Raw genomic sequence first — 27,241 nt, forward strand, 5'->3', positions numbered from 1 at the left:
TTCGCTTTCTCTGCCCTCCTTTACTCCCCCCCCACCCACCCACCCCTCTCCTTCCCCTTCTCCCCGCGACCGTCCACAAAGGCGGATTTGCAAAATTCCTCCGAGCTACTTTATTGAACTCCGGGCGGACTGCAGGAACCAAACATGCGCACTGAAGTTTGGGCACAGCCCGCGCTCGTGCCGCTGATTCTGATTCTGCTCTCTAGTGCGGAGGACGCGTTGTTACAGACTGTGAGGTGAGTTTCCACGGTGGGGGGGGGGTTCATCTTTATATTGGGCCGAACCGAGGGTACTGTGGGGAAAGGAGGTGCAGAATTTTGCTGACAACGTGCGGTGCCTAAAAGCGGCAGAGTGCAAAGATTTCACAATGTCGTGCAAGTTTATGTTGGCAAATTCCATTTTTTTTTTTTTTCCCAAGCCGCAGAGAAGTTCTCAAGAACATCCAGTTCCCTTTCGACATCCGCATCGCTACACGATGATACCCGTGCACTTGGATTCTCCGGCGAGAAATGAAAAATTCAATTGCAATTTTTGCAAATTCAACTTCCATTGCATTTGACATCAAGTTTAACAATCGCAAAAGGTCGTGGAGCAACATTTTTCGTTTATTCCAATTATTCCAGATAAACAAATGCAATGTACTTTACTTCTGAAATAGTGAATAATCATACTTACATTGTTATTGATATTTTATTCATGCGATCATTTTGGAGCCAAACACCGGACAGAGGCACGTGCGTGCTACCGCTGAGGTCATTTGAAGGATGAATAGCATGAAATATCGAATTGGACACTTCATTAGGGACACCTGCCATCAACTGAGGATGAATGAAATATGTACAATAATGCGCATTTTTTGAGTGGTATCGATTCAACAATATGATTGTGATTGCGATTTATTTTCCAGTAGTAATTGAAAGACTTGCTGTAATCTGTAAAGTTCTTCCTAATTTTTTGTCGACCTCCCTGCTGGATGGAAAGTTTCCGGATTTGAGCCCAAAATTTGTTGAAAATTTCTTCATTTATTGGCGGACCACAGAAAGCGATTTTTTCAAATTGATTTCGGCCCAGTGGGCGTGACTCACTCCTTGATGAAGGTCAAGTGGACGGAGGTGTCGTCTTGGCAACTGAAGGAGAACGAAGAGCGTTATTTACGATGTTGGACGCTCGTGACATTCAAAGGCGAACAACTGGAAAAGGAAAGACGGCTTAAATCAGCCCTCGCCGGCCAGTTTGCCCCGCGTCTTGCAAAGAGATTTCGGAACAGCTGGATACTTTTGTCGTGGCAGCTACGTTTCTGTTGTACTCCACAAAGGTCTGCAAAGCGTGATCGCTTGAGTTGGGTGTGGCACAACTTGAGACATGTCACCTCAAGCCTGGGTCACAGGCACGATAATTGATCATTATTGATTCACATAGCTGACTTTTGACACCATAAAAGGGCCGTGACCTCGCCTCGTGGTCACAGGCACTGCAGTGGTTCACATAGCTGACTTGTGCTACCGGTATGCCATTTAAGTCTCGTGACCTCGGCTCGTGGTCACAGGCAATGTAGTGGTTCACATAGAGGACTTGTGCTGCTGGTGTCCCATAAAGTCCCATGACCTCAGCTCGTGGTCACAGGCAGTGCAGTGGTTCACATAGCTGACTTGTGCTGCCGGTGTGCCATAAAGTCTCATGACCTCAGCCTGTGGTCACTATCAGTGTAGTGGTTCACATAGCTAACTTGTGCTGCCGGTGTGCCACAAAGTCTCACGACCTCAGCTCGTGGTCACAGGCAGTGCAGTGGTTCACAAAGCTGACTTGTCCTACTGGTGTGCCATAAAGTCCCACGACCTCAGCTCATGGTTATAGGCAGTTCAGTGGTTCACATAGCTAACTTGTGCTGCCGGTGTGCCATAAAGTCTCATGACCTCAGCCTGTGGTCACTATCAGTGTAGTGGTTCACATAGCTAACTTGTGCTGCCGGTGTGCCACAAAGTCTCACGACCTCAGCTCGTGGTCACAGGCAGTGCAGTGGTTCACAAAGCTGACTTGTCCTACTGGTGTGCCATAAAGTCCCACGACCTCAGCTCATGGTTATAGGCAGTTCAGTGGTTCACATAGCTAACTTGTGCTGCCGGTGTGCCATAAAGTCTCATGACCTCAGCCTGTGGTCACTATCAGTGTAGTGGTTCACATAGCTAACTTGTGCTGCCGGTGTGCCACAAAGTCTCACGACCTCAGCTCGTGGTCACAGGCAGTGCAGTGGTTCACAAAGCTGACTTGTCCTACTGGTGTGCCATAAAGTCCCACGACCTCAGCTCATGGTTATAGGCAGTTCAGTGGTTCACATAGCTAACTTGTGCTGCCGGTGTGCCATAAAGTCTCATGACCTCAGCCTGTGGTCACTATCAGTGTAGTGGTTCACATAGCTAACTTGTGCTGCCGGTGTGCCACAAAGTCTCACGACCTCAGCTCGTGGTCACAGGCAGTGCAGTGGTTCACAAAGCTGACTTGTCCTACTGGTGTGCCATAAAGTCCCACGACCTCAGCTCATGGTTATAGGCAGTTCAGTGGTTCACATAGCTGACTTGTGCTGCCGGTGTGCCATAAAGTCTCATGACCTCAGCCTGTGGTCACTATCAGTGTAGTGGTTCACATAGCTAACTTGTGCTGCCGGTGTGCCACAAAGTCTCACGACCTCAGCTCGTGGTCACAGGCAGTGCAGTGGTTCACAAAGCTGACTTGTCCTACTGGTGTGCCATAAAGTCCCACGACCTCAGCTCATGGTTATAGGCAGTTCAGTGGTTCACATAGCTGACTTGTGCTGCCGGTGTGCCATAAAGTCTCATGACCTCAGCCTGTGGTCACTATCAGTGTAGTGGTTCACATAGCTAACTTGTGCCACTGGTGAGCCAAAAAGTCCCATGACCTCAGCTCGTGGTTATAGGCAGTTCAGTGGTTCACATAGCTGACTTGCGCACCCGGTGTCCCATAAAGTCCCATGACCACAGTCCACGGTTACAGGCAGTGTCGTGGTTCATATAGCTGACCTGTGCACCTGATATGGGATGCTATCAATTCTCGTGACCATAATCGAATAGCACTTCACATTTTATACTTTTTTTTCCAGCTATTGTGGGCATGACTGCAACCTTTTGTTGCTGGCAGTGGGTGCGCGTGGCCAAGGATATCAAGCTTCGGTCGATAGCGGTGCGGTGCTTCACGTAGCGGACTTGTCGCGCTGGGGTGGGATGGATTCCCAAGGCTTGAACTTGTGGTCATCGCCAGCGTAGCGATTCTCTTCGCTGACATTCATGTAGCTGGCGCAGGCTGCGACCCAAAGTCAGCGGCAGCGTAGCGGGCCACAACGCGGACTTTCTGTCTTCTTTTGGGAAAGTCGACAGCTGACCCTTTGTTCTCTTTCTGTGTCTTTGTGCAATCAGCCAGGCGGCCGGCGTGTGCCGACTGTCCGCCGAGTCGTCGCTGCGTCGGTGCCGGACGCCCGACGGCAACATCTGCAGCGGGAGGGGCAAGTGCGACTGCGGCGTGTGCGCGTGCCAGGCGTCGGATCCAGGAAAATTCTATGGGCCGCGCTGCCAGTGCCATGACTGGGTCTGTGCCACACACAATGAAAAAATTTGTAATGGTGCGTACACAAAGCGGGTGCCGCCACTTATGCAACACCAGCAGATGATTCACAGAAGGTGTCAAAAAACAAAAACAAATCCAAGCTATATAGCAACAATATTTGCAAATATACAGTAGTCATATGTGACATATCATGATGATATATAATATGTAATGTCACATTTGATGACAGGCAGAACAATGATTTATATTTAGAACTATATTTCTATTCACGTATGTACTTGTTGACGACAAAGCAAAGTGTGGAGAGTCTTTGCGTGAGAAACGCACACTTGCAGTTATTGAAGGGGGCGACATCCACACGTTTATTCGTGGCTGCTCCCAGGCTAACGTTTCTTCCTTGACAATCACGCCATGTTGTTTACGGTTCAGTCATTTTTGAAAAAGAAAAAAAAAAAAAATGGTTTTGTTATTTCCTGATCGCAATACCCCTGGAGTCGCGGGTTTCCTCTCCCCACCCCCCCCCTTTTTTTTTGTCCTCGTGTCCTCCGTCACCACATCCATCAACCTTTTCTTTGGTCTTCCTCTCTTTCGCTCTCTCTTCCTTGACAGCTCCATCCTGACCATCCTTCTCCCAATTTCCTCCCTCTCTCGTCTGTGAACACGTCCACGTCATCGGAGTCTCCTCTCTCGATGGAACCCTGTCTCCAAAACCTCCAACTTTGGCTGTCCCTCCCTCTGCAGAGCTCATTTCTAACAGAGAACCTCAACATCTTCGTTTCTGCCGCCTCCAGTTCTGCTTCCTGTCGTTTCTTCAGTGCCACCCGTCCGTCTCTAATCCGTCCATCATGGCCGGCCTCTAAACCCTGGCGGAGACTCTTCTGTCACGTAGAACACCAGACACCTTCCGCCAACCGTTCAGTGCCACTTTCTTCCCTCCACCGCTCTGTATTGTCGAGCCCGAGTATTTGAAGTCGTCCACCCTCGCCATCTCTTCTCCCCGGAGCTTCACTCTTCCTTCTTCCTTCCGCCCCTCTCATCCATTCTGTTGAACTTCGTTCGTTCCTCTCCTTTCCGGTGCGTGCCGCCGTCTTTCCAACGGTTCCTCCACCTGCTCGCTTCTCTCACCGCGGATCACAAAATCACCTGCGGGCACCACGGTCCAACGGAATTCCATTTCCATTTCACTAAATCCGACACGACGGAGTCTTTTTATACCTTTGCCGTCGCTGCACGATAAACGTCGGTAATTCCGGCTGATTAGTTAGTTGGTGAGCTTGTTGTGAATCTACGCGTCACGTCGTCCGTCCCCCTCGGCAACACCGCAAGTGCCCTCCCGGACATTTGGAGGCTTGTGCGCCCGATTCTCGCCGTTGCAAACCCGTACTAGGCTTTTGTATCGTTTCCGTGGTCGGCATCATAAAACGTGCAACTGATTGTTTATGGGTTCAATTTGATCATTACTAATTTGAGCTCACATGCTAAATGTTTGTGTAAGGAAAAAAAAAAAAAAAAACACAGCAGAGGAAAATACGCTCCTCAGCAAAGTTGGAAAAGGAATGGAACAGACTTCACGTGGCCTTTGAGTGAGGAGGAGGAGGGACGGGGGGGACGGGGGGAGACATTTTTTTTCCATTTTTTTTTTTCCTTTTTGAAGGCAGTGCCACGTCGAGCCACATCACTGCGAGTTATTACAAAAAGATGTTCGATCGTGACGATTTTGTCAACAATTTCCGTGCGACGACTCGCAAAAAAAGTGCTCAAAAAAGAGACGTGGAGATGAAGAGAATGAGGAGGAGGAGGAGAAGAAGAACAAAAGCGGGAGAAGACGATAAGACAGTTTTGCACATTTGGTGAGCAGATGTCGGTCAAGGCCGAGGCTGACGTTGTCCTGCTCTGCCGGAGAATTTAGTCGCATTTCGTATTAAATAATCACTAACTTCAGTTGAAAAACAGGCGCAAACTGTCACATTGTGTCACATTTATACTTCATTTCCAAATGTTTTTCCTTCATGTAAAGCACGTTGAGCCACCTCGTGCATGAAATCCTCTCAATGGATACAAAAGCCGTCAGTTTTAAGACCAGATGTTTTTTTTTTTAAATGAAGCATTGGAAAAACGCAAACCAGAAACTGAAAGTTAATCCTGACACTTGCTGAAATGAAATGAAATCCGCCCTAAATGTCAAATCCTTCAGTCGTGTGAAATTAAAGCCCGATTGTTTATCGTCGGATATTTTTTGCTCTTCTCCATCCGCTAAATGAAATCGAGCCGGAATGTGTGCTCGTCTATCCGAGAACACACCTGAGCAAAAAAAAAAAAAAAAAAAAAAAAGGAAGATGTTTTTCTATTTCGCACTTTGTGCGCCGAATTTATCGATCCGTCCGTCCAATTTGTGTTCCGCTCGTCGCCGTTAAGGTGATCGTCTTTTTGCCCTCAGGTCTGATGAAAAGACACCAACAGAGATTCCGACTGGCGAAAAAGAACATTTCCCGGAAGGAAGCACGTGCACGAATATGTGTATTAAATAAAATGAAAAGAATGCTGGGGGGAAAAAAAAAGGGATTACGCCTGCCGTTCTGTAACAACATCATGTGACTTTTTGTGGGAATCAAATGGCAACAAAAACCCCCGCTTCGGTATTTCTCCATTTCTAATCGCAACAAAACCTCGTCCACGTCTGCTTCGACAGATGAGCAAAAGTGGCCCCCGAGCCAAAGAGACGGACGGGAGAGTGCCCAGTTGAGGCCGAAAGCCATGAAAAGGGGGACAAAAGCTCGCCTCTGAAAGGACGCGCCACTCGGCACACCTCCAACGGGCGACTTTGCGTCACGGAAACGGCGAAGAGCGTCGGTGCACGTTTCTCAAGAGGGAAAAACAAAATATGACGACCCTTCAGTTTGCTTTTCTGCCGGTCTTCTTTCTTCTCCGACCAATAGCGCCAGCAAATGCTTCATGTGTTGCCGTTCGTTAGAAATCAGGCGGCAGTCGTGACGCAAAGCAGCCTTTTTTAACCACAGCGCCACCGTCCGGATACGGTGGGTCGAGGTGCTGCGGGTATCGCAAAACCCGTGCCCGGTTTGGTATCCCGTGACACGTTCTGCTCGCCACGGTGAGGCTCCTCCTACTCAGGCAAGTGGTCGCCAATCACAGGACGGCGATCCAGAGCGCCTTTGGCCGGATGACGTCTGCTTCTGAAATCTGGACTCACCTCAGCCCTCAATTGGGAAGTGAACTGCGCCACATTCGGCCTTGGAGTTCACCCGTCCTATCCTGTCCTTGATCCTCCCTTGATTACTCAAATCCTTCCCAAATTTTCCAGTGTGCTAAGTCACGCTTGTGCCATTTCACGGACGATGGAATTATTTGCCGCAATCGTTTAAAGCGGATTACTGGTGGTCTTCGAGAAACCCAAAGTCTGGTCCTTAAACCTTACTGTGTGCTGTTGGAGCAGTCGTCCGTCCCATCGCTTCTGACTATTTGGATCGGATACACGAGTTGTTTCTATCCTTCAAATCTATATTTAGTATTCATACGTTTTGCCTTTGGCCGTTCGCTGATGATTCCGCTGCGTCCTGCCGGCAGCAAAAACGCAATTCGGGTCTTGATAGTTGAAAGTGCGCCGCAAACACTTTCCGCCGCCGCGACAAGCGCCAGAGCGTCTCGTCGGGTTTGAAACTTCATTAGCCAAAAAAAGGAGAGTCCTTCGTTTTGAGGGGGGCACGTAGAAATGTGGGTGTCTGCTGGGGACATATTTTTTTTCTTTTTAAGTCCCCGTCAACGTGAGACGAGTTCCTCTCACGCTTTAACACCCACAAGGAGACGAGGAGAGCGATAATTAGTCACCAAAATGTGTGACCCAGCAAATTAAGCGGCTATGAAATATCAGAGTTTTCTACGAGCAATATGAGGTGAGTGCGCTGTCGAGGTGTCCCACAAAAGCGAAGAAGAACCTCTTCGGTTTTGCTGAGGGTCAAAGATGCGAACAGAAACCGAAGAGGCCACGTCCCAAGAATCACAACAACGGCTAGCGTCTCTTCTGTCGAGGCCACACCCCAAGAACCGTAACAACGGCTAGCGTCCCTCCTGCCCTCCGCCGCCGTCATCCGTCAACCAGGAAGTCGGCTACGAATGAACAATCTCACTTCCAAAGATGCGAACAGAAACCGAAGAGGCCACGTCCCAAGAATCACAACAACAGCTCGGGTCTCTTCTGTCGAGGCCACACCCCAAGAACCGTAACAACGGCTATCGTCCCTTCTGCCCTCCGCCGCCGTCATCCGTCAACCAGGAAGTCGGCTACGAATGAACAATCTCACTTCCAAAGATGCGAACAGAAACCGAAGAGGCCACGTCCCAAGAATCACAACAACAGCTCGCGTCTCTTCTGTCGAGGCCACACCCCAAGAACCGTAACAACGGCTAGCGTCCCTCCTGCCGTCCGCCGCCGTCATCCGTCAACCAGGAAGTCGGCTACGAATGAACAATCTCACTTCCAAAGATGCGAACAGAAACCGAAGAGGCCACGTCCCAAGAATCACAACAACAGCTCGCGTCTCTTCTGTCGAGGCCACACCCCAAGAACCGTAACAACGGCTAGCGTCACTTCTGCCCTCCGCCGCCGTCATCCGTCAACCAGGAAGTCGGCTACGAATGAACAATCTCACTTCCAAAGATGCGAACAGAAACCGAAGAGGCCACGTCCCAAGAATCACAACAACAGCTCGCGTCTCTTCTGTCGAGGCCACACCCCAAGAACCGTAACAACGGCTAGCGTCCCTTCTGCCCTCCGCCGCCGTCATCCGTCAACCAGGAAGTCGGCTACGAATGAACAATCTCACTTCCAAAGATGCGAACAGAAACCGAAGAGGCCACGTCCCAAGAATCACAACAACAGCTCGCGTCTCTTCTGTCGAGGCCACACCCCAAGAACCGTAACAACGGCTAGCGTCCCTTCTGCCCTCCGCCGCCGTCATCCGTCAACCAGGAAGTCGGCTACGAATGAACAATCTCACTTCCAAAGATGCGAACAGAAACCGAAGAGGCCACGTCCCAAGAATCACAACAACAGCTAGCGTCTCTTCTGTCGAGGCCACACCCCAAGAACCGTAACAACGGCTAGCGTCCCTTCTGCCCTCCGCCGCCGTCATCCGTCAACCAGGAAGTCGGCTACGAATGAACAATCTCACTTCCAAAGATGCGAACAGAAACCGAAGAGGCCACGTCCCAAGAATCACAACAACAGCTCGCGTCTCTTCTGTCGAGGCCACACCCCAAGAACCGTAACAACGGCTAGCGTCCCTCCTGCCGTCCGCCGCCGTCATCCGTCAACCAGGAAGTCGGCTACGAATGAACAATCTCACTTCCAAAGATGCGAACAGAAACCGAAGAGGCCACGTCCCAAGAATCACAACAACAGCTCGCGTCTCTTCTGTCGAGGCCACACCCCAAGAACCGTAACAACGGCTAGCGTCCCTTCTGCCCTCCGCCGCCGTCATCCGTCAACCAGGAAGTCGGCTACGAATGAACAATCTCACTTCCAAAGATGCGAACAGAAACCGAGAGGCCACGTCCCAAGAATCACAACAACAGCTAGCGTCTCTTCTGTCGAGGCCACACCCCAAGAACCGTAACAACGGCTAGCGTCCCTCCTGCCGTCCGCCGCCGTCATCCGTCAACCAGGAAGTCGGCTACGAATGAACAATCTCACTTCCAAAGATGCGAACAGAAACCGAAGAGGCCACGTCCCAAGAATCACAACAACAGCTCGCGTCTCTTCTGTCGAGGCCACACCCCAAGAACCGTAACAACGGCTAGCGTCCCTCCTGCCGTCCGCCGCCGTCATCCGTCAACCAGGAAGTCGGCTACGAATGAACAATCTCACTTCCAAAGATGCGAACAGAAACCGAAGAGGCCACGTCCCAAGAATCACAACAACAGCTCGCGTCTCTTCTGTCGAGGCCACACCCCAAGAACCGTAACAACGGCTAACGTCCCTTCTGCTGAAGTCGGCTACGAATGAACAATCTCACTTCCAATTCTGCGGGCTCAAAATGCTCAAGCGTAAAAAACGACGGGTCACGTTGGGCAAGTCATTACCGACTCGCTACATCTGTTGGCGGTTTCACGCACAAAAGCAAACTTTTGTGTTGGTGCCGAGCTTTCGTTTGTCTGATTCCCGAAGGTGAACGCGAGCATAATGAGGCGAGATGGGCGACGGGCTGCGCTAATGACTGATGGACAGCCCCTGAAAAGTGATTTACGTGACGAACGATTGAGCGTGACGGGCGCGGGGCCTCGTCGCCGGATGCCAGCCCGGCGACTTTTATTACTCGCCGCCTGGTTTTTTGCTCTTCGGCGGTTTTGCTTTGGTTTTGCACGTGGCACATTATGTTCTTGAACTCGTGGTTTGTTAGTGACTCAAGCGACAAGAAATCCACTTCCTCAAACAAATATTGCGGATTTGTTTGGGGGTTTTTTTCTGGTTCTCGGACTTTTATGTTTGGATATTTTACTCCAAAATAGCCTTAAATCACACGACAAATCTACTGGAGACTTTTTACTGTTGTACTGTTTTCAAATGTGGGCGGCACGGTGGCTCGGCCGGTAAAGCCTTGGCCTCACAGGGATCGAGTCCCGGACCCGCCTGTGTGGAGTTTGCGTGTTCTCCCCGTGCCTGCCTGGCTTTTCTCCGGGTGGGCAGTCCGGTTTCCTCTCACAAAAACATGCAACATTCATTGGACACTCTAAATTGATTTGGTCACCCGTTGGTGTGATTGTGAGTGCGGCTGTTGTCTGTCTCTATGTGCCCTGCGATTGCCTTGTGAGGATAGGCGGCTAAGAAGATAGATGGATGCATGGATGGATGTTTTCAAATGTGCCCCGAAATGTTAAAATGCAATTTCCCAGCCTTTGTTAGGTGTTTTGCGCACCTCGTGCATCCACCCCTAAAACCTAACAGAAATCAGCTAAAAAAAAAAAAAAACGGTGTCGGTTGGCCCTTGGCACAGAAAACAAAATCTCTGAAGGGAAGTCCTCGAGGGCTTTGGTGAAAATCCACGACGAGACGCCCCACGTCGGTCCATTTTTGGAGCCAATAAACAGCATGCGGCGTGCGGTCCTTCCCCGCAGATCACGGCTACTGCGACTGCGGGAGGTGCGAGTGCGACGACGGCTGGTCCGGGGAGGCCTGCCAGTTCCGAGAGGACTGCGACCTTTCGGCGAAGAGGAGCAGGGAGCAGTGCAGGAACCCGCAGGGGGTGGTGTGCTCCAACAGAGGTATGCACTCGCTTGCTCACTTGTAATCAGAAATGACTCCTTCACGTTTGCTCAGAAATGAGCTGGAATGTCCGGGCCGAGTTTATCCTCAAACAACTCGCCGGATGAGTATTTTTAATTGCTTTCTTAGCGGAATATGGAGTTGGCATTTTTATGAACAAAACAGCAGGCAACCGTGTACAGTACAGCGGTACCTCTACTTACAAAATTGATTCGTTTTGTCACGTGAATTTTTCACAAGTAGAAGCGCATTTTACACGTAAAACAGCCTAATCCGTTCCAAGCCTGCGCACCCCCTGCAAAAATAGGCATCCAAAGTACATAATGTAAAGAATAATGAAAAAATGTACGTTATGTTCATTGAAGTTTGTGGTTGGTCGACTGTGCAAAGAAAAGGGTGGGGGGGGGGGGGGCGAAGGCAAACGTTTGACAGCCGAGAGAAAACGAACGTACGAATGGACGCACACGCGCAACTTCATTCCACTAAAGTTTGTTGGGGTCCACGGTGAAAAAAAGATGAAGAAACTTGCAAAAAACCACAAAAAACCTCATGAAATATAGTACACTACCAATGTGTGCTCGCGTGTGATTCGATAACACTTGAGTGTCCAAAGGAGACCAAAAACATCACGGGTAAAAGTTGACATTCCTCTTAGCCAATGGATTGCTGGAAGACACTATGCCGATAGCCAATAGGAGAGCAGCTCTATGGCGCCACACAAACCAAGATGCAGGATGTCTACGTTGGGTGGAATTTGGTGGCTGGGAGTCCAAGCGCCTATTTTCTTCCTCCCGCATCCTGAATTTTGCTTCATAAATAGGGACAATATTTTTCCGAGCGGGCCTTTCGGGACCCGATTTTTTCGTTACTCAAAACCAATTGCTAGAAAATGGAGCACAGTTTGGAAGAACTGAAAAGGTTTTTCAATTATCAGAGTGAATTTGAGAAAATAGCACGCTAACTTGAATAAAAAACTGAGAATTTGGGGAGACATAAAGTAACAATATGTCTGTCCACTATGTTTGTGTTGGTGCACATGGTCAAATCCATCCATCCATTATCTACCGCTTTTGCGGGAAGTAGCTTCAGCAGGGATACCCAGACTTCCCTCCAGGTCGTCCGGAGTGATCCCGAAGCGTTCCCAAGCCAGCGTGTCCTGGGTCGTCCCCGGCCGGGGTCTCTTTCCGGTGGGACGTCCCCGGAACACCTCACCGGGGAGGATCAGATGCCCCAGCAGCCACCTCATCTGGCTCCTCTCGGTGTATTCTAGATGTATTGTGCATACAATCGAATGATTATTTGGAATTTGGATTTTTCTTCTTCTTCTTCTTCTTCTTCTTCAGGGACTTGCCATTGCGGGAGCTGCTTGTGCAACAAGGAGGGCAACGAGGGCCTGGTGACGGGTCGCTTCTGCGAGTGCGACGACAGCGAGTGCCTGGACGAGGACACCGGGGACGTCTGCGGAGGTCTGCGTCAAAGCGCCCCCCCCCCCCCCCCCCGACAAATATCCGACCGACGTCCGAGAAGCACGGGCGGAAAGTCACGCTCGTCTGAAGTGTCTTTTCAAAGGCTGAAATTCGAGCGCACGGCCGACGTCTGTGGGTGGGGGGGGACCTGATGAGGTTGTTGTTGTGCTTCCAGGCCACGGCCAGTGTTACTGTGGCAACTGTTACTGTGCTGCCGGTTGGCATGGCGACAAATGTGAATTCCAGTGCGACGTCAGCCCTTGGGAGAGCAAGCGCAGATGCTCGTCGCCAGACGGCAAAGTCTGCAGCAACCGAGGTCCGTTCTTACGCTTTCAAGGCGCACGTCGACTGCCCTGATTCTCATTCGTGTTTCCTTTTCTTTTTTCCCCATCGTTCAGTTCATCGATTTCAGACGGAAAATGCAGCTACCGAAGACTTAAATTAACACGGTTCTTAATGTGAACAGGCACCAAATAACAGATCAAACGAAATACCATTTTTTTTCCTCGCTTTCTTTTTTACAGGTTGTGCTTGATTATTACGATACAAAAAAAAAAAAAAAAAAGACTTACAGCATGCCCATCTTGTGGAAATCTGAAGTCATGTCACTAAAAAAAAATGTTTAATTTTCACAAATTTTCATCAATTATAAAAAAACACTACATTGACGATAAACACATAATCAATGTTGTAAATTGTTAAAAATACTACTAAAGAAAGTGACTGAGCAAATGAGCTAAATGAAGCAAAATGTATCCACAAAAGAATACTTACAAAGTGCTTTACACGGTTCAAATATAGAATCACCAACATTTTACAATCCGAGCACCCTGTTCCAAAAAATGAAAAATAAAATAGCAAAGTCTCGCTGGAATGCCTGCCAAAAGAAATGTCTTTGTTTCTTCTTTTTAAAGTGCTGAAAAGGCAGCTTTTAGTCACATAAAAATGTAATCCACAATTCCACGTTCGAGTTTGAATGTTGTGCGAGGGACAGGACGATCAAATGACGCCGAGCATCGAGTAGCCCGGTAGCCTCGCTTTTGAGTGCCGTCCACGTTTTGTCACAAATTGTAAGATTAACGTTAACCGCAGCCGCCGCACGAATGACAGAACGGGAACGATGCGGCGGAACCTGCGGGATCGAGACGGAAGCCTCACGGCGGTGCTCTGGACTCACTGGAGACGCTCCGGCGAAGTTTTGCTCAAAATGGTGAAGAGAAAATGGCAACGAGAGAGTTATGCCTTCAGAGAATAATCGTGAAATTAGTCATTAAAAAGGACAATGCACGTCTCAGGGGCCGTCGGCGGAAAGTTGACCAATCGGTTGCGATTCCAGCAGCTGGAGGAGGACTGCCAGTTTTTGCACACCTCCCAGGAGATGACCGGAAGATTCGGATTTGCGCCACATCTTTCCACACAAAGTTGTTTACTAGCAAAATTAAAATGCAAGTTAGGTCAGGAAAATAATTGGGGGAAAAAAAAAAAAAAACAAAAACAAAAACGGAGATTAAATGGAGAATTCGGAAGGGCAGAAAGGCAATGCGGCAAAAGACAGATTTCGCCAAGTGAACGGGTTCCAAAGTCCCAGCCGAGAGGATTTGGGCCCAGGAACAACTTCAGCCCGAGTGGAAGTGCAATAAAAATGTTTGATTTCGTGTCTGCGTGTGTTAGGCACATGCGTGTGCGGGGAGTGCAGCTGCTACGACGTGGACCCCTCCGGCGACTGGGGCGACATCCACGGCGACACCTGCGAGTGCGACGAGAGGAACTGCCACGCCACCTACGACCGATACACTGACGACTTCTGCTCGGGTGAGCAAACCCCGTTTCAAAATGCAACACATGGCCGATCGGGCCACTTTTGCCTGTTGTCGAAGGAAGAAGCCGCCGCGTCAGGCTTGAACAATAAAGTGCGGCAGTTGAAAGAGTGAGCCCACCAGTCTCATTGGAATTAAGTTAAGGAGTTGGAGATGGTTTCACAAGCTATTTCCTGTTCAGAACCATTGGAAATACCAAACGGGTACCCGTATCTTGGTCTCGACCTAGCTTGACGAGATGCCCTACTTCAGACCGCGATTGGCTGGCAGCCAGTCCAGGGCGTACCCCGCCTCCTGCCCTGAAGGCGGCTGGGATTGGCTCCAGCACTCCTGCGACCGTTGTGAGGATAAGCGGCTCAGAGCAGGGCCGGGTTTGCTTCTAATGTCAAAATTTGTGTCGGCGCGTCTTGGCTTTAAGACGTCCCAGCTTTTGGCACATCTTAATTTTGACTGGAACTCGTTGTGTGGTTGCCAGTCCAGGGTGTACCCCCGCCTCCTGCCCCAAAGACGGCTGGGATAGGCTCGAGCACTCCTGCGACCCTTGTGGGGATGACCGGCTCAGAGAAGGGCTGGGTTTGCGTCTAATTTCAAAATGTGGCTTTTGTCACGACCCGTCGGTACGGAGGAGGACCCAAATGCAGGACTCCGGAGACGTAGACGCAGTTTGGGAAAAGTGTTTATTCAGACCAAAGTCAGGGACCAGGCAGTCAGGACGTCGGGTCGAGAGAGCAGGTCGGCGGGCAGGCGAGGGTCGGTACACGGGAGATCGATCAGCGAAGGCAGGAGTATCAAAGATGTCGAGCTCACGGGGTCGGTCGGAGGACAGGCGGAGGTCGGTACACCAGGGTTCACGATCAAGAATACGGGAGTGCAGGAACGGGGCATGAGTTGGGACGATCTGGCGAAGCCCAGAGACCAGTCCTCCCCTGGGTTCTACAAATACAGGGGTTACTCAACGAGGATGAGGCGCAGGTGTGCTCCTCCTAATCAGCACCGGTATGCTGGGACCCGCTCAGCCAGGGCTGGACCGGCAGGAACGTGACAGCTTTAAGATCTTAATTTTGACATGTAGCTCGTTGTGTGTTTGCCAGTTTGGCAGACGTGTCTGCACCAACCAAAAAGGGTAATAAACGTTTCGGAGGTTCCTCTGCAAATAGGTCAATCCGCGTGAAGCCAAAAAGTGAGTCCGCACTGAAATCCCGTTTAGTTCTGTGGAGTCTCTTCCTCGTAGGTGTGTGTGTGTAAGACGTTTGGGGGATTTGGCACCGTGGGGCTCATTTCAAATCGCGCTCCCACCGCCTACTAGTTTCACTTCGGATGCCGGCTGCCCAGAATGGCGTCAGCGGCGCAGCGTTTGATGCGGTTCCCCTGCCGCCTCCAGGTCACGGCCAGTGCCACTGCGGCAGGTGCCACTGCAAGGACGGCTGGGCCGGAAAGAAATGCGAGCATCCGCTCTCCTGCTCCGTGTCTCTGGAGAGCAGCCTGAAGAAGTGCCGGGGAACGTCCAACCTGCCCTGTTTCGGTCGAGGTACGGCGCACGCTTTCTCGCATCTCGTTTTGGATCCTGACGCCGCCCGCCGGAACGTCGTGCCGCTCGCTCTGAGTCGGCGGCATGTCCATTGCCGACAGTCAAGCCAACAAGTGGTGGGAAAAACGTGACGAGGAAGCAGGAACGAGTTGAAACTGTTCAGGAGGAATTCGCACCTCTTTGCTTCATTGCCACAGAAGCATTTATAGCGATACAAATCCATAATCGTGACATTTAATAAACATACCTGACAGTTTCCAAATCGCGTTCCTGCCTTTAAATTGAGGGGAAAAACAGTCAGCAAGGTTTCTTTTTCCAGTGAAATTCAATACTGTCGCTCATTACGTTAGCACAATAATGCAGATGCGCAGGTGAGAAACGGCACTACACCGCCAGATTAATACAAAAATCTGCACTAGAAGAAGGATTACTGTACTACATCCCGGTTCATCCACGTTGAATTAATTACCTTGATCGTTCTTTTTGCTGAGGTCAGTCATAAATAACACACAGACACAAATCAATCTTGTCCTGTTTAAAGTATCAAGACGTGGACGAGGTCCTGGACACGGGAAACGCGCCTTCAAAGTGACCTTGCGATCGCGAAGGCCTTAGTTACAAAAACTGCACGAAATGCATTGCGGCGAATTCACAACCCGGCGCGTCGCCGCCCGCGGATGTCGACTCGAGCGGAGTAAAATCCGCGAGGCCTTTTTTTTTTTTTTTTAATTCTTCGCAAAAGCGTTTGGAATTTCCTCCAGGAAACACCTGCTTTCATCATCGGGCTTCCTTGCCGAGCGCCGTGCAAATGCGCCGACCGCCGCTGTCTGGCATTCGCTGCGCGGACAAAGGTCAGATTTCAAGGGGGGTGGGGGGGGGTTGGTCCTCGCGGTTTATATTGTGAGGCCATGCGCGATAACCGGGAGGCTGACTCCGAGTGACATTTTCGACGTGATTTTCCTTCCACACCTCGCCTCCGACAGTAAGTGTCATCCCGATGACTTCTCACTTCACTGGTCTCCAGCTGGTACTACTACACTCGCTCAGAAACAACGCTGAAGGTCACTGACTAATTTATCTTGGGCCGGTTTAAAATAATTAAAACCGTCTCCTCAACCCGCACTTGAACGTTGCGTGGTAAAATCTGAATCTTGACCGGCCAGGCTCAGATGATTTGGGACAAATGATGCCATTTTTCATAACATTTTTTTCCCCACATACCTCTTTGTAGTACCGTTAAACGTATTTAAACAAAGGTCTTTTGGGTGGAAAGACCTGCACCCAAAAAGTCCAGCTCAGACAGGACTCATCCTGCAGCATCCCTTTTCTGACACCAAATGTCTAACCTCAGCCTAACTTTGAGGAGTCGTGCCACGAACTTGCATCTGAATGGAGGTCTGCCATGTGGGAAAACCTGGACTCTGATTAAACTGGACTCACAGCCAAGCATCCCACATCTAGAACCATGCGGCACAGAAGATTGAAGAGCACTACCAAGGACCTGAATTTGATGGCAGGTCTGCTGGACTGAAAAACCTGGATCATTGACAGTGACTCCTTAGGACCAAGATCTTTGGAGGTCCTTAAAAGAGGGCAGACCAAAGATGTCCTCACAGGCAACCGAGTGGTACACTGAACCCGATTCTATTAGACAGGAAAAACACAACACAGCACCAAGCTCTGGCCAGATAAGGTACCACGCCTTTACGGACACGGGCATACCTCCGCACCAATCCGATCTTCCTAGGTCCCCACCCGCCTCCCCAGATGATCCAAGCCGGCCACGCCACATTTGCCCTCATAGCTAACATCATTTGTAACAGAAGCCCGAGTAGTACCCTCGTCCTGATTTGGAGCCGCATCGGTTGGGTCGGAAAAACCACGTCCCAGGTCAGGTCTGCTACTGGGAGCAACTAAGCTCCTCCCCTTCCAAAGTCTAGCGCCTGTTCCGAGGCTCTTTAACGGAGGACGTTGCGCTTCGGACGGCATTTGTCCCACGTTTCTAAGGAGTGCTGACCTTTGACACGGCGAGACCGTCTTGTAAAACCCCAGCAAGGTACCAAAGAAGACGCTGAGACCGTACGCTCCATCAAAGTACAACATCAAAACGGGGGAAAATTCATACTTTGAACCATGCCGGTATAATCCATTTTCGGACGCAGCTTCTGCTGGCGTATCGGCCGCACTTCGTGGAGCTGGACGTTCTACTTTGTTGATTGTCGACAATCGTTCCTCTTTTGCAACATTGGGAACAAACATTTTTGTTTTGTTTTGGTCAAATTAAGAGCCGCACAAAGAAGAAAGCGGCGCAAAAGCCGCACGACCTCCATTTTTGATCATGTCTTTTCAGCGCTGTGAAGAAAACTCCAATCTTTAGGTCATCGCGGCAATCCTTCAAACCCCCCCCCCCCCCGTTCTTCAAGGTGCGCTACGGTGGCCGCAGACTCGGCTTGCGCCGCCGAACTCTCGAAAAATTGCAAAATTGAATTTGCCGTGCTGTCAGGCAGCCACGCTTGGCCCGTGAAAACGGAGCCAAAATGGTTTTTTCGACAAGCCTGGCAGAAAGTGTGAGCACACAGTCCAGGTGTGGATCCTTTGACAGGCGCAGCTAAGCGATAAGCGAAGGGTGTTATGACATCAGTGGTTGCCAGGGTAACTGAATTCCTTGCACAGATGGCGCAATGATCTGCGTGCGTGTGCACGCGCGTGTGTACTTTATATAACTCAAAAAATCTTTAGCGACTTTCACGGTGGAATCTTTGGACGACAAATAATATTTCAGAAACATGTCAGTTAATTTTTATGACGTAATAATCTGCGTTTGCAGCTAGCAAGCAGCATCGGTGCTAAGTCGAGTCCCCCCTAAATATAATATGCGCAGTTTGCTTGCCGTCTCTTATCGTACGCTCCGTCGGTCCTCGATTGGGTGCACGCGGTCGACTGCACGTCAAGTCAACCAATCAGGCGACGTTATCGACTGTTCCGATTTTAGCGTGGCCTTTGAATGAAATGCAGCGCGGCACGATTGTTTGGCTTTGACGCGACCGGAACGGGAATCATTTTCGGTCACGACAGTCGATCTCGGCGGCGTTTTATGCCGTTCCAAACAAATACCGTCTGAACGATAAACGTACTTTCCTCAAAATGAAGTTGCATGAAATGTTGACATGTTTTCTGGATTTATGCTCGTTCAGGTCTTTCAACACTTGTGTGACCATTATGTAAAAAAAGGGATTTGCTTTCACCGTCGAATTTCTGGCAATGAATATTAATAGCTGCCAACTTCCATCAATTCATTTTCTCTTGCGTGGGAGCCAATTCCAGGTGACTCTGGAGGAGAGGCAAAGTTCCTCCCTGGCCTGCTCCGTTGACGCAATTTTACCTTTTCATTTTTGAACATTTCTGCGTCAACTGAACGACGGTCGGACAGCGACACAAAAGTATGGAATGATGGAGAATTACAGAAAATATGAACAAACTAACCGGCAACCAACGAGATGAGACCAAACAAAAAAAGAAGAGTGTGATGGTGGATGGAGTTCATGTCAGAGGGAGAAAAGAACAAACCACCAAGTGTTGTTTGCGCCGGAGACCAAGACGAGACCGGGACTTTTGGGGAGCAGAGAGAGGCACTCGAGTGCGAGACCGGGGCGACCCGGGAAGGTGACAAAACCAAGACCGTGAAAGTTCACTTGGAAAGCCACGACAAGGTTGAACGCTTTCAAAGCGTTGTCTCTTCAATGTGAGTTTTCTCTTAACGCCATCTGACAGCCAAAGACAAAGCGTCGCACGCAAAAATCTAAACTTGTACTTTTTTGATACTCAGTTCCTTCAAGCCCAAACCCCAATCGTGCGTTCCAGAACCTTCCATCCCACAGAGCTTTGCTTTTCTATCGACTCGTTCTTTGCAACTCAGCGCCGGCGAAAGTGTAAAGTGCCAGTACGTGCCATCTTTTCGGCACACTCGAGACACAAAAGGGAACGCTGAAAGAGTTAAAACGCCATCTTGGCTCTTTTGTAGGTCAGTGCCAGTGCGGCCAATGTACTTGTCACCCGCCTGGGGACAGTCGAGTTCACGGCAAGAACTGCGAGTGCGACGACCGCCAGTGTGAGGACCTCTCCGGGGAAGTGTGCGGAGGTGAGCCAGCGCGCGCACAATGCAAAAGATTCTTCATATTCACATGTACGGAGAAGTGAAAAGACTCGAGAACCACTCATAGGTGATGTCGCTTATTGTGCAGCACAATGAATCGTCACGGCAGCCTGAATATGGACACAGAATCGTTTCTTTCAGTCCTCGTTGGCTTTGCCAACGTTCGTCGTTGGTGACAACTTGGGGTTAATATGTTGTGCTTCTATGTATGAGATACAAAAATGAATATACAAACAAGAGTACGTGCTGATGGGATTACGCCAGGCAAGCTCATTTTTGTCGCGAACCACATTGTAGTTTCTGTCTTTCCCTTTTATGGCTGTCAAACCATGAAAAATGTGAATCGCCTCATAAAACAGATGGAATTTATGAACTAACAATAACGAGGAATGCATTTTTCAACTATTATCGATGTTTGGTAGGACAAATCTGCTTGCAATATCTCCACAGTGACAGCGTCATGATATGCAATCCGAAATTTTGGTACAGATTTCAACACGAATCGCGGAAATTGAAAGAGACGATTTGCCTTCGCGGGCCACATAAAATCATGTAGCCGGCCAGATATGGCTCCCAAGCCTTGAGTTTGACACCTGTGGGCTTTGCAGGGTCGGAGTGTCACACACCTAACGGAGGTTTTTCACGGAAGATGCTCAGATTTCACTCCTTCCATCACTTAGCACCATCGTTTGTTCTTCGATAAGCAAAGTCTGACACAGTTAAAGAACGCAACCTGTAAAATGTGCGCACAAATACGTGCGCTACGACGTGTACACGAGGCCCAAGCGAATCGAACAAAGACGCTGCTGCGGCAGCCGCACTCCCACGGCCACGAATTGCGAAAGGTCGCCGCCTCGCTCTGTTTTGCTGACCCTGGTTTCTAGTCCGATTCTCCAAGAATCCATTTCAGCCCGTCGACGAAGCGGTTCAAGCCGCATTCCGGGAAGAAAAGCGTGAAGCGATCTCTCCCGATTGGTTTTACGTACGTTGCCACGCTTTTGCTTATTGCCATCATCATCATCATCAGCGTTGACAACTAACTCGGTCGCAGAGCTGAAGTCTGCGTTGCGGATTGTCTCCTGGCCGCGCCTCCTATTGTGTCTCCCCGTAACGCAAAAGGTCCGTCCTCCCTCCGTCGCCAGGTCACGGTTACTGCTCGTGCGGGCGCTGCATCTGCCAGGACGGTTGGTTCGGAAAGCTGTGCCGCTTCCCCAGGTCGTGCGACTTGAGCGACGCCCAGAGCAAGGAGCAGTGCGAGACCGCCGACGGAGTCCTCTGCAGCGGCAAAGGCAAGTGACACGCTTGGTTTTTGGATTTGGTTTTACAATAAGAAGTGAGGGAGCGTCAACAATTACGAGAAAAGGGAGTGGCCACGTAAATAAAGAAAAGTGTTGAAATGAAGAACTTTGTGTACTAAGTTCAGGCCAGTTTTCATCAGTGACGGGAAAGGAAAGGAGTGTCAATAACAATAACAAAAGGAGGGAGTGGGGAAAAACTAGCAAAACCAGGCGCAAGTGTCAACATTCACAATAAATAAATTGTTGGAAAATCCAAAATAAGTGAGGGAATGACAATTGCACAACAAGGAAAGATGGTCTGCCTTGGCATAATCGCGCATGAGCATTAGCCACGAAACAACAAAATATCACGTGAGCCTCGAAAATACCAAAATAACAAGATGTCAAAAACGACAAACTGACACGGGAGCATCAAGAACCGCAAGACAACGTCAACGATCGAGAGGTGAGATGCCAAAACAAAGTGTAAAGGTCAACAATAGCAAAATAATGACCTGAAGTAAAATAAAATGAAAACAAACACGTACGTGCGTGAATAACTGCAAGGTAACGAAGGGTCAAGAATAGCGAGATCACGAGGCAAAGTCAAAACTCAGAAGTGTCGACGATCACGAGATGACGAGATGCTAAAAACGTCAAAGCAAAGTGTAAACGTCCATCATAGCAAAATGACGCGGTGATGTCAAAAACGGCAAAATCAGGCGCTCATCCCCTGCAAGGCAATGAGGCAGTGCCAAAAACGACACAACGTCAAGTCGAGCAAAACGACTCCTCGGGAGAGACCATTTGCCAGGGCAAACGCAACAAATTGCTCACGAAAGGTTTCCTCATCAATCTCGCAGGCTCCTGCCACTGCGGCCAGTGCATCTGCTCCAGCAAAGACTGGTGGGTTTCCGGAGAGTTCTGCGAGTGCGACGACAGAGAGTGTGACAAACACGATGACCTCGTCTGCACAGGTACACCAACACAAAGCGCGTATTTCCGAGTTAGGGGGAAGCCTTCAAAAGTGTCAAACGTGAAGTACGAAACGAAGACAAGCAGCCGTTAAAGCTTTCTTGGGGATGCTTGCCTTGTCGCGGCGGCTTACGGATGACCCCGTCAATGCTTTTGTTCGCATTTTGTCTTTGTTTTATGGGGCTCTTCGCTTACGTACGCCTCGGCGCGACACCGGTACACGCGCCAGAAAATCTGGACCTCGGATACTGACACAAAATACACGACATCCTAGATGAGCGAGTGGGACTGCCGGACTCGCCCTGGATCGATGATGTCGGGCCGAGAAGGGAGGGGAGGAAGCAGAAGCGGCTACGGCCTCCTCCTAAGACCAAAGAAAAATCCACAAAGACCACCTCTTCCAAGCCCGTACCCCCACCAATGCCAGAGCCCCTCCTCCAACAAAAGGGACGGTCTGGAATTACAACTTGCCGATAATTGCTGCGTTCGTGACTCCTGCGTCCTCATGGAGCAGGGCACGCTCTGCGCTGCTGGGGTTGGACTGAGGACTCTGGCAAAAGTGGGGATAGGGAGCGCTGTACGCGCCTGACGGCTGGTGCAACGACAGCGTGGTCACTGAGAGACATTGAGTACATGTCCGTTACATGCCGGCCCTTTTACGTGCCGAGGGAGCTAACTGTAACCATCAGCACGGATGCCAATGGTAAAGCTGCGCTTTCTTTCCTGCTGAACGTCATCAATGAATAGCGGCGGTTCACCCAGAAGGTGCTGACTTTGTAGCTGGGGACTTAAACAAGACCAATACAAAGACTGCACTCCGAAAGATCCACCAGCATGTTAGATGTCCAACAAAACTGGGCTCCAAGAGCACTGCTACAGAACCACACCCCTCTCCCAAATTAGTGACTTAGACCACATCTCCCTGCTGGTCGTCTCTTCATACGCTCCACAGATGTTTGAAATCCTCAAATAACATTCCTGTCTCCGGAAAGAAACTCTTAACCAGCTTTAACGACGACCGCCCTGTTGCCCTCACACCCGTCACCGTGAAGTGCCTTGAGAGGCTGGTTATCAAGTACACCAAAGACTGTCTTCCACCCCAACTTCGACATACCGGGTGACGAGATCGACAGAGGACACCATCGCTCTGCACACTTTGTTGACCCACTGGGAATAAGCTACAGATGTTCTTTGTGGATTATAGCTCGGCCTTTAACGCAATCACACCGGAGATTGCGTTGACTCGACGTCCTCGGGCTCTCACGTGCACGTGGATCAAGGACTTTTTGTCCAACAGACCCCGGACTGTGAGAATCGGCTCCCACCCTTCCACCACAGCGAACACTACAGAGCTGCATGCTGAGCCCCCTCCTGTACCGTCTCTACACCTTCGACTGCAGCCCAGTCCACAAAAACAACATCATCGTCAAATTAGCTGACGACACAACAGCGGTAGGGCTGATCTCGAAGGGAGACTCGGAAAGCCTACAGAGAGAAGATCCAGAAGTTCAGAACCTGGTGTTCCGACAACAATCTGGCACTGAACACGACAAAAACAAATGAGATCATTGCGGACTTCAGGAAAAACAGAACTCGACTGCCACTGGTCCTCATCAACGGTGAGTGTTGTGAAGCGAGTCTTCACCTTCGGGTTCCTGGGAGTCCTGATCTCTGAGGACTTCTCTTGGACAGAAAACATCTCAGCGGTCATCAAAAAGGTTCAACATTGTCTCCGCGTCTTGAGAGTCCTCAGAAGAAACAACAAAGTTACGGCCGGCCTTCTTCTTCTTCTTCTTCTTCTCATCCATCGAGAAGCCTGCTGACGAATTTTGCCTCCGTCCGGTACGGGAGCCGCACCGAGGCGGACAATTAAAGCAGCAAAGAAGATCATTGGCCGTCCTCCCCCAGCCGTGGCAGATATTTACTCCGTTCGGTGTTATTAAGGACACTCCACACCCCGGTTCTCAACGGTTTGGGCGCCTGCCATCTGGAAGGCAAGGAAAGCAAAGACCAAGACCGAGGAAGAGTTTCTTCCCCCGAGAACCGTCACCACCCTGAACTCTCCTTTTTCCTCTCACCATGCTCTTATTGTGAAGGCACGCCCATTCCAACATCTTGTGCAATACATTTCATGCATTCCATTTTACACATTTATTTTTATTTAGATTGACCTCGCAACCTTTTCATCACCGCCGACAGGTTTGTATTGAAAATCAAATATAATAAACGTGACCATAAATAATGGGACAAACGTAAAAATAAACGTGGAAAAAGTAAGAACAAGAACCAGCAATTCCCCATTTCTTTCTCTTTTATCTATACAACAGTTCAATTTCTTTGAAATCCTTAAACATTCAATTTTTCAACTTCCTCATTTCACTCTGTTGGCGACCGCCCACAACGCTCTGACTGGTCCCGATAACAGCGTCTAAACAGGCCTTCAAAATAAGATACGCCACAAAAATGAATTTAAATTGCATGAATATTTGAACTCACCATACTGCAAACACCTGAGCTGGTTTCTCTGCAACGAGATGGTCCCAGTCGATCTTCTTGTCGCACAGACGTGCTGGATTCAGCTGGTTTGTCGACAAACGGGTCACGGATGCATTTCTTGGCAGGTTTTTGGGTTGGGAAGTACCGCTCGAACTCTTTTATAGCAAAGACAGGTGATCGCGCTCCAGCTGAGAGGATGAACGTGCTGCCGGGGGGGGGGCGGGGGGGGGGACTTCTTTTCTGCGAGAAATCTTTGCAGAATTCAAAGACTCTTGCGAGCGATTTCCTTCTGGATAACTTCTTCTTTCCGTGTGTGCTTTGATTGTTGTTAATAACTTTCTTTTCTTGGAAGTTGTAGGCTCTTCTTTTGTGTGTTCACTGAACCTTTTCCCCTTCAAAAGAAACTTTCCAAAGACATATTTCTTACGCATTTGCCTCTGAAGTCACCGAGATGTAAGCAGGAGAACCCGGTCATTTTTCAAAATAAAAGATTTTTCAGACTTGCAACGCAACTAATTGATTAGTTATTTTGCAGCCCGGTACCAATTGATCCATGGACCGGTCCCGGACACTCATCTAAAAAAAATAAATAAATAAAAAAATAAATACACATCAAGCAGTATGTCGATTGGTTGAAGCTATTTGGCCGCCATCTTGGTACTCCCAAAACGTGTAGAGGACATGCTTTACACTGTAAATTGATTTCCAACCTTTTTTGAGCCAAGGCGCATATTTTACAATTGAAAAATCCCACGGCACACAAACAAAAGTAAATGTCACCAAAAATAGAGCGATTAATTACTGCATGTACTTCCTGCCATCCAATAGGAGAGGATTTTTTTTTTTTTTTTGTTCTGTCTGTCATCGTGCCTCACTGGAATAAATAGATTCATAAAGATAAATTATTTCTTGGAACGAATGTTTTTTTGTAAGCGATTACATAAAATTGGATCACTTCCCACGGCACACTAATGTACCCCAGCAGACTGCTTTACAGGTTGGGGGTTTTCTCAAAGTTTGCCATGGAGAATTAAAACTGGTCGTGTGAGCTTGACATTTTTTCAATTCTGGCAACATGAAGGATTTTTAATAACTAACTTTGTAAGCCAAAAAAGGCAAAGTGCAAAGAAAAGACATAGAACACCGTGACTAGCAAAAAACCTTGCATATTACCCGATTTTGCCCGATTTGCGTGACGTTAACTTTTCCCAGAATACGCTGTGAAGCATTATCATCGTGACACAGCAAAAAACTAAGCATTTTTTTTGCCATCAAAACATGACATTTTCAGTCAATCAGTTCGATGTTTTTTTTTTAAATAAGGACTTGCAATAGGAAAATACACGCTAAACGCATTGTTCAGTTTTTGCATCTGCGACGTCATATTTCAGACAGAAAATTTTAAACGGTTTCCTCGCATTTGAGAATCAAATTTAATTTGCAGAGTTCGGTATTATGAAATTCATCAAAGATATCACAGAAAATATGTTTTCTTGCTTATCCACTGATGAAGTTTGGGAAAATATTGACATCGCTTTTTTGCAAAAAAAAAATAAAAATAACAGCCTAGAAAGCCTGTATATATATATATATATATATATGTGTGTGTGAACAATGAACAACAAAAACCCTCATCAAAACTTTGTTCAAGTGAATTAAGCTCATCAAAAATGAAAAAAATGAAAAACCTTTACAAACACACTTTAACAGTGTCAAAGTAAATCTTTCTAACTTACCTGTGGAACGTTTTCTCGCAGCCACAAAACTGGCGATTAACGCGCAGGTCGGCACGCTTGTTTTGGGAGTAGCAAGATGGCGGATGGCGACTTCACTTTCGGTGGTGGCCAATGAGCCATCCAGTCTTTTTTTTTTTTTTTTTTTTTTTTTTTACATCAGTGGTTGGGGACCACTGCTTGAACGCGAAGCTCTCCTAGCTCACTGTCCAGCGTGTATAACGACAATAAATTGCATTTATTCCAAATAACTAGCGTCCCGATATGTTTTGTTGGGCCACGAGACCTTCGACGGCCCGAGCGAGGCTCCCGGAGACTTTGGCGTTGCGAAAAGTGAACCTGGTCACTCCCAGCTTTCTCTTTTGACCTCCTCGCAGGGAACGGACTGTGCAACTGCGGCACCTGCGAGTGCTGGGACGGCTGGACCGGGAACGCTTGCGAAATCTGGGTCGGGGCCGACTACTGACGCTGCCACGGCCGCCGCGACGAAGTAAAGCTTGCAGAAGAAGGGATTGGACTTGGGTTCTTACATTTTGCATTGTACCGCTTGCAAGCTTTTGTTTGTCAAATTGGGCGTACCCCAAACTTCTGATACCTAACAAAAACTATGCTTTTTAATGAGGTACATAGAACCGCTTATATACAAAATTGGATGCGAGTCCACAAATGAAAATGAACGAGGAAACGAGGCAGACGGTTTTTTTTTATTTCTTTTTTGTAAAATAATAAAACATTACATGTGCCGCATGACACGACACGTTTGCATGGAAAACAATGCAAATAGGACCTTAAACATACATACATGGTTACAAATGTGGTTCATAACATGACATAACTCCAAATGGGCATACTTGCAATGGTATATAGTGTTATATATTTGTTTTTAAAAAATAAATCATTTCAATCGTGGCTCTCTCTTTAATCTTCCCCAAAAGAACAAGACT

The 27,241-nt window shown here is 48.8% G+C and overlaps 1 protein-coding gene and 1 long non-coding RNA gene across 4 annotated transcripts; one reads left to right on the top strand and one right to left on the bottom strand.

Annotated features, from left to right (window-relative positions):
- Positions 1-51: 51 nt before the first annotated feature.
- On the top strand, positions 52-27,206 carry itgbl1 (integrin, beta-like 1). Of its 2 annotated transcripts, none has more exons than XM_061841046.1 (11): positions 52-236; positions 3,429-3,631; positions 10,705-10,851; positions 12,196-12,318; positions 12,494-12,634; positions 13,990-14,130; positions 15,517-15,663; positions 19,685-19,801; positions 20,959-21,105; positions 21,957-22,070; positions 26,675-27,206. In XM_061841046.1, exons 1-11 carry the CDS (start codon positions 145-147, stop codon positions 26,761-26,763), a joined length of 1,461 nt encoding a protein of 486 aa, XP_061697030.1. In that variant the 5' UTR covers positions 52-144; the 3' UTR covers positions 26,764-27,206. The 2 variants fall into 2 exon arrangements, with proteins under 2 accessions (XP_061697030.1, XP_061697028.1); XM_061841044.1 differs by lacking the exon at positions 26,675-27,206 and adding an exon at positions 22,343-22,559.
- Positions 3,465-26,668, bottom strand: LOC133511932 (uncharacterized). Of its 2 annotated transcripts, none has more exons than XR_009798074.1 (3): positions 26,301-26,668; positions 24,565-25,140; positions 3,465-3,599 (listed from the first exon to the last, which is right to left on the bottom strand). It is a non-coding gene; the product is annotated as an uncharacterized LOC133511932 (long non-coding RNA). The 2 variants fall into 2 exon arrangements; XR_009798073.1 differs by lacking the exon at positions 3,465-3,599 and adding an exon at positions 24,369-24,506 and having other exon boundaries at positions 24,579-25,140; positions 26,301-26,661.
- Positions 27,207-27,241: the final 35 nt, after the last annotated feature.

Source organism: Syngnathoides biaculeatus, chromosome 14, assembly GCF_019802595.1.
Source record: "Syngnathoides biaculeatus isolate LvHL_M chromosome 14, ASM1980259v1, whole genome shotgun sequence".
Classification (NCBI taxonomy): Eukaryota; Metazoa; Chordata; class Actinopteri; order Syngnathiformes; family Syngnathidae; genus Syngnathoides; species Syngnathoides biaculeatus.

Coding starts and splice junctions, on each gene's coding strand:
- itgbl1 (XM_061841044.1), top strand. CDS start 145: ATGCGCACTGAAGTTTGGGCACAGCCCGCGCTCGTGCCGCTGATTCTG. Junction 12,319..12,493: donor CACCGGGGACGTCTGCGGAG/GTCTGCGTCAAA, acceptor TTGTGCTTCCAG/GCCACGGCCAGTGTTACTGT. Junction 21,106..21,956: donor AGTCCTCTGCAGCGGCAAAG/GCAAGTGACACG, acceptor TCAATCTCGCAG/GCTCCTGCCACTGCGGCCAG.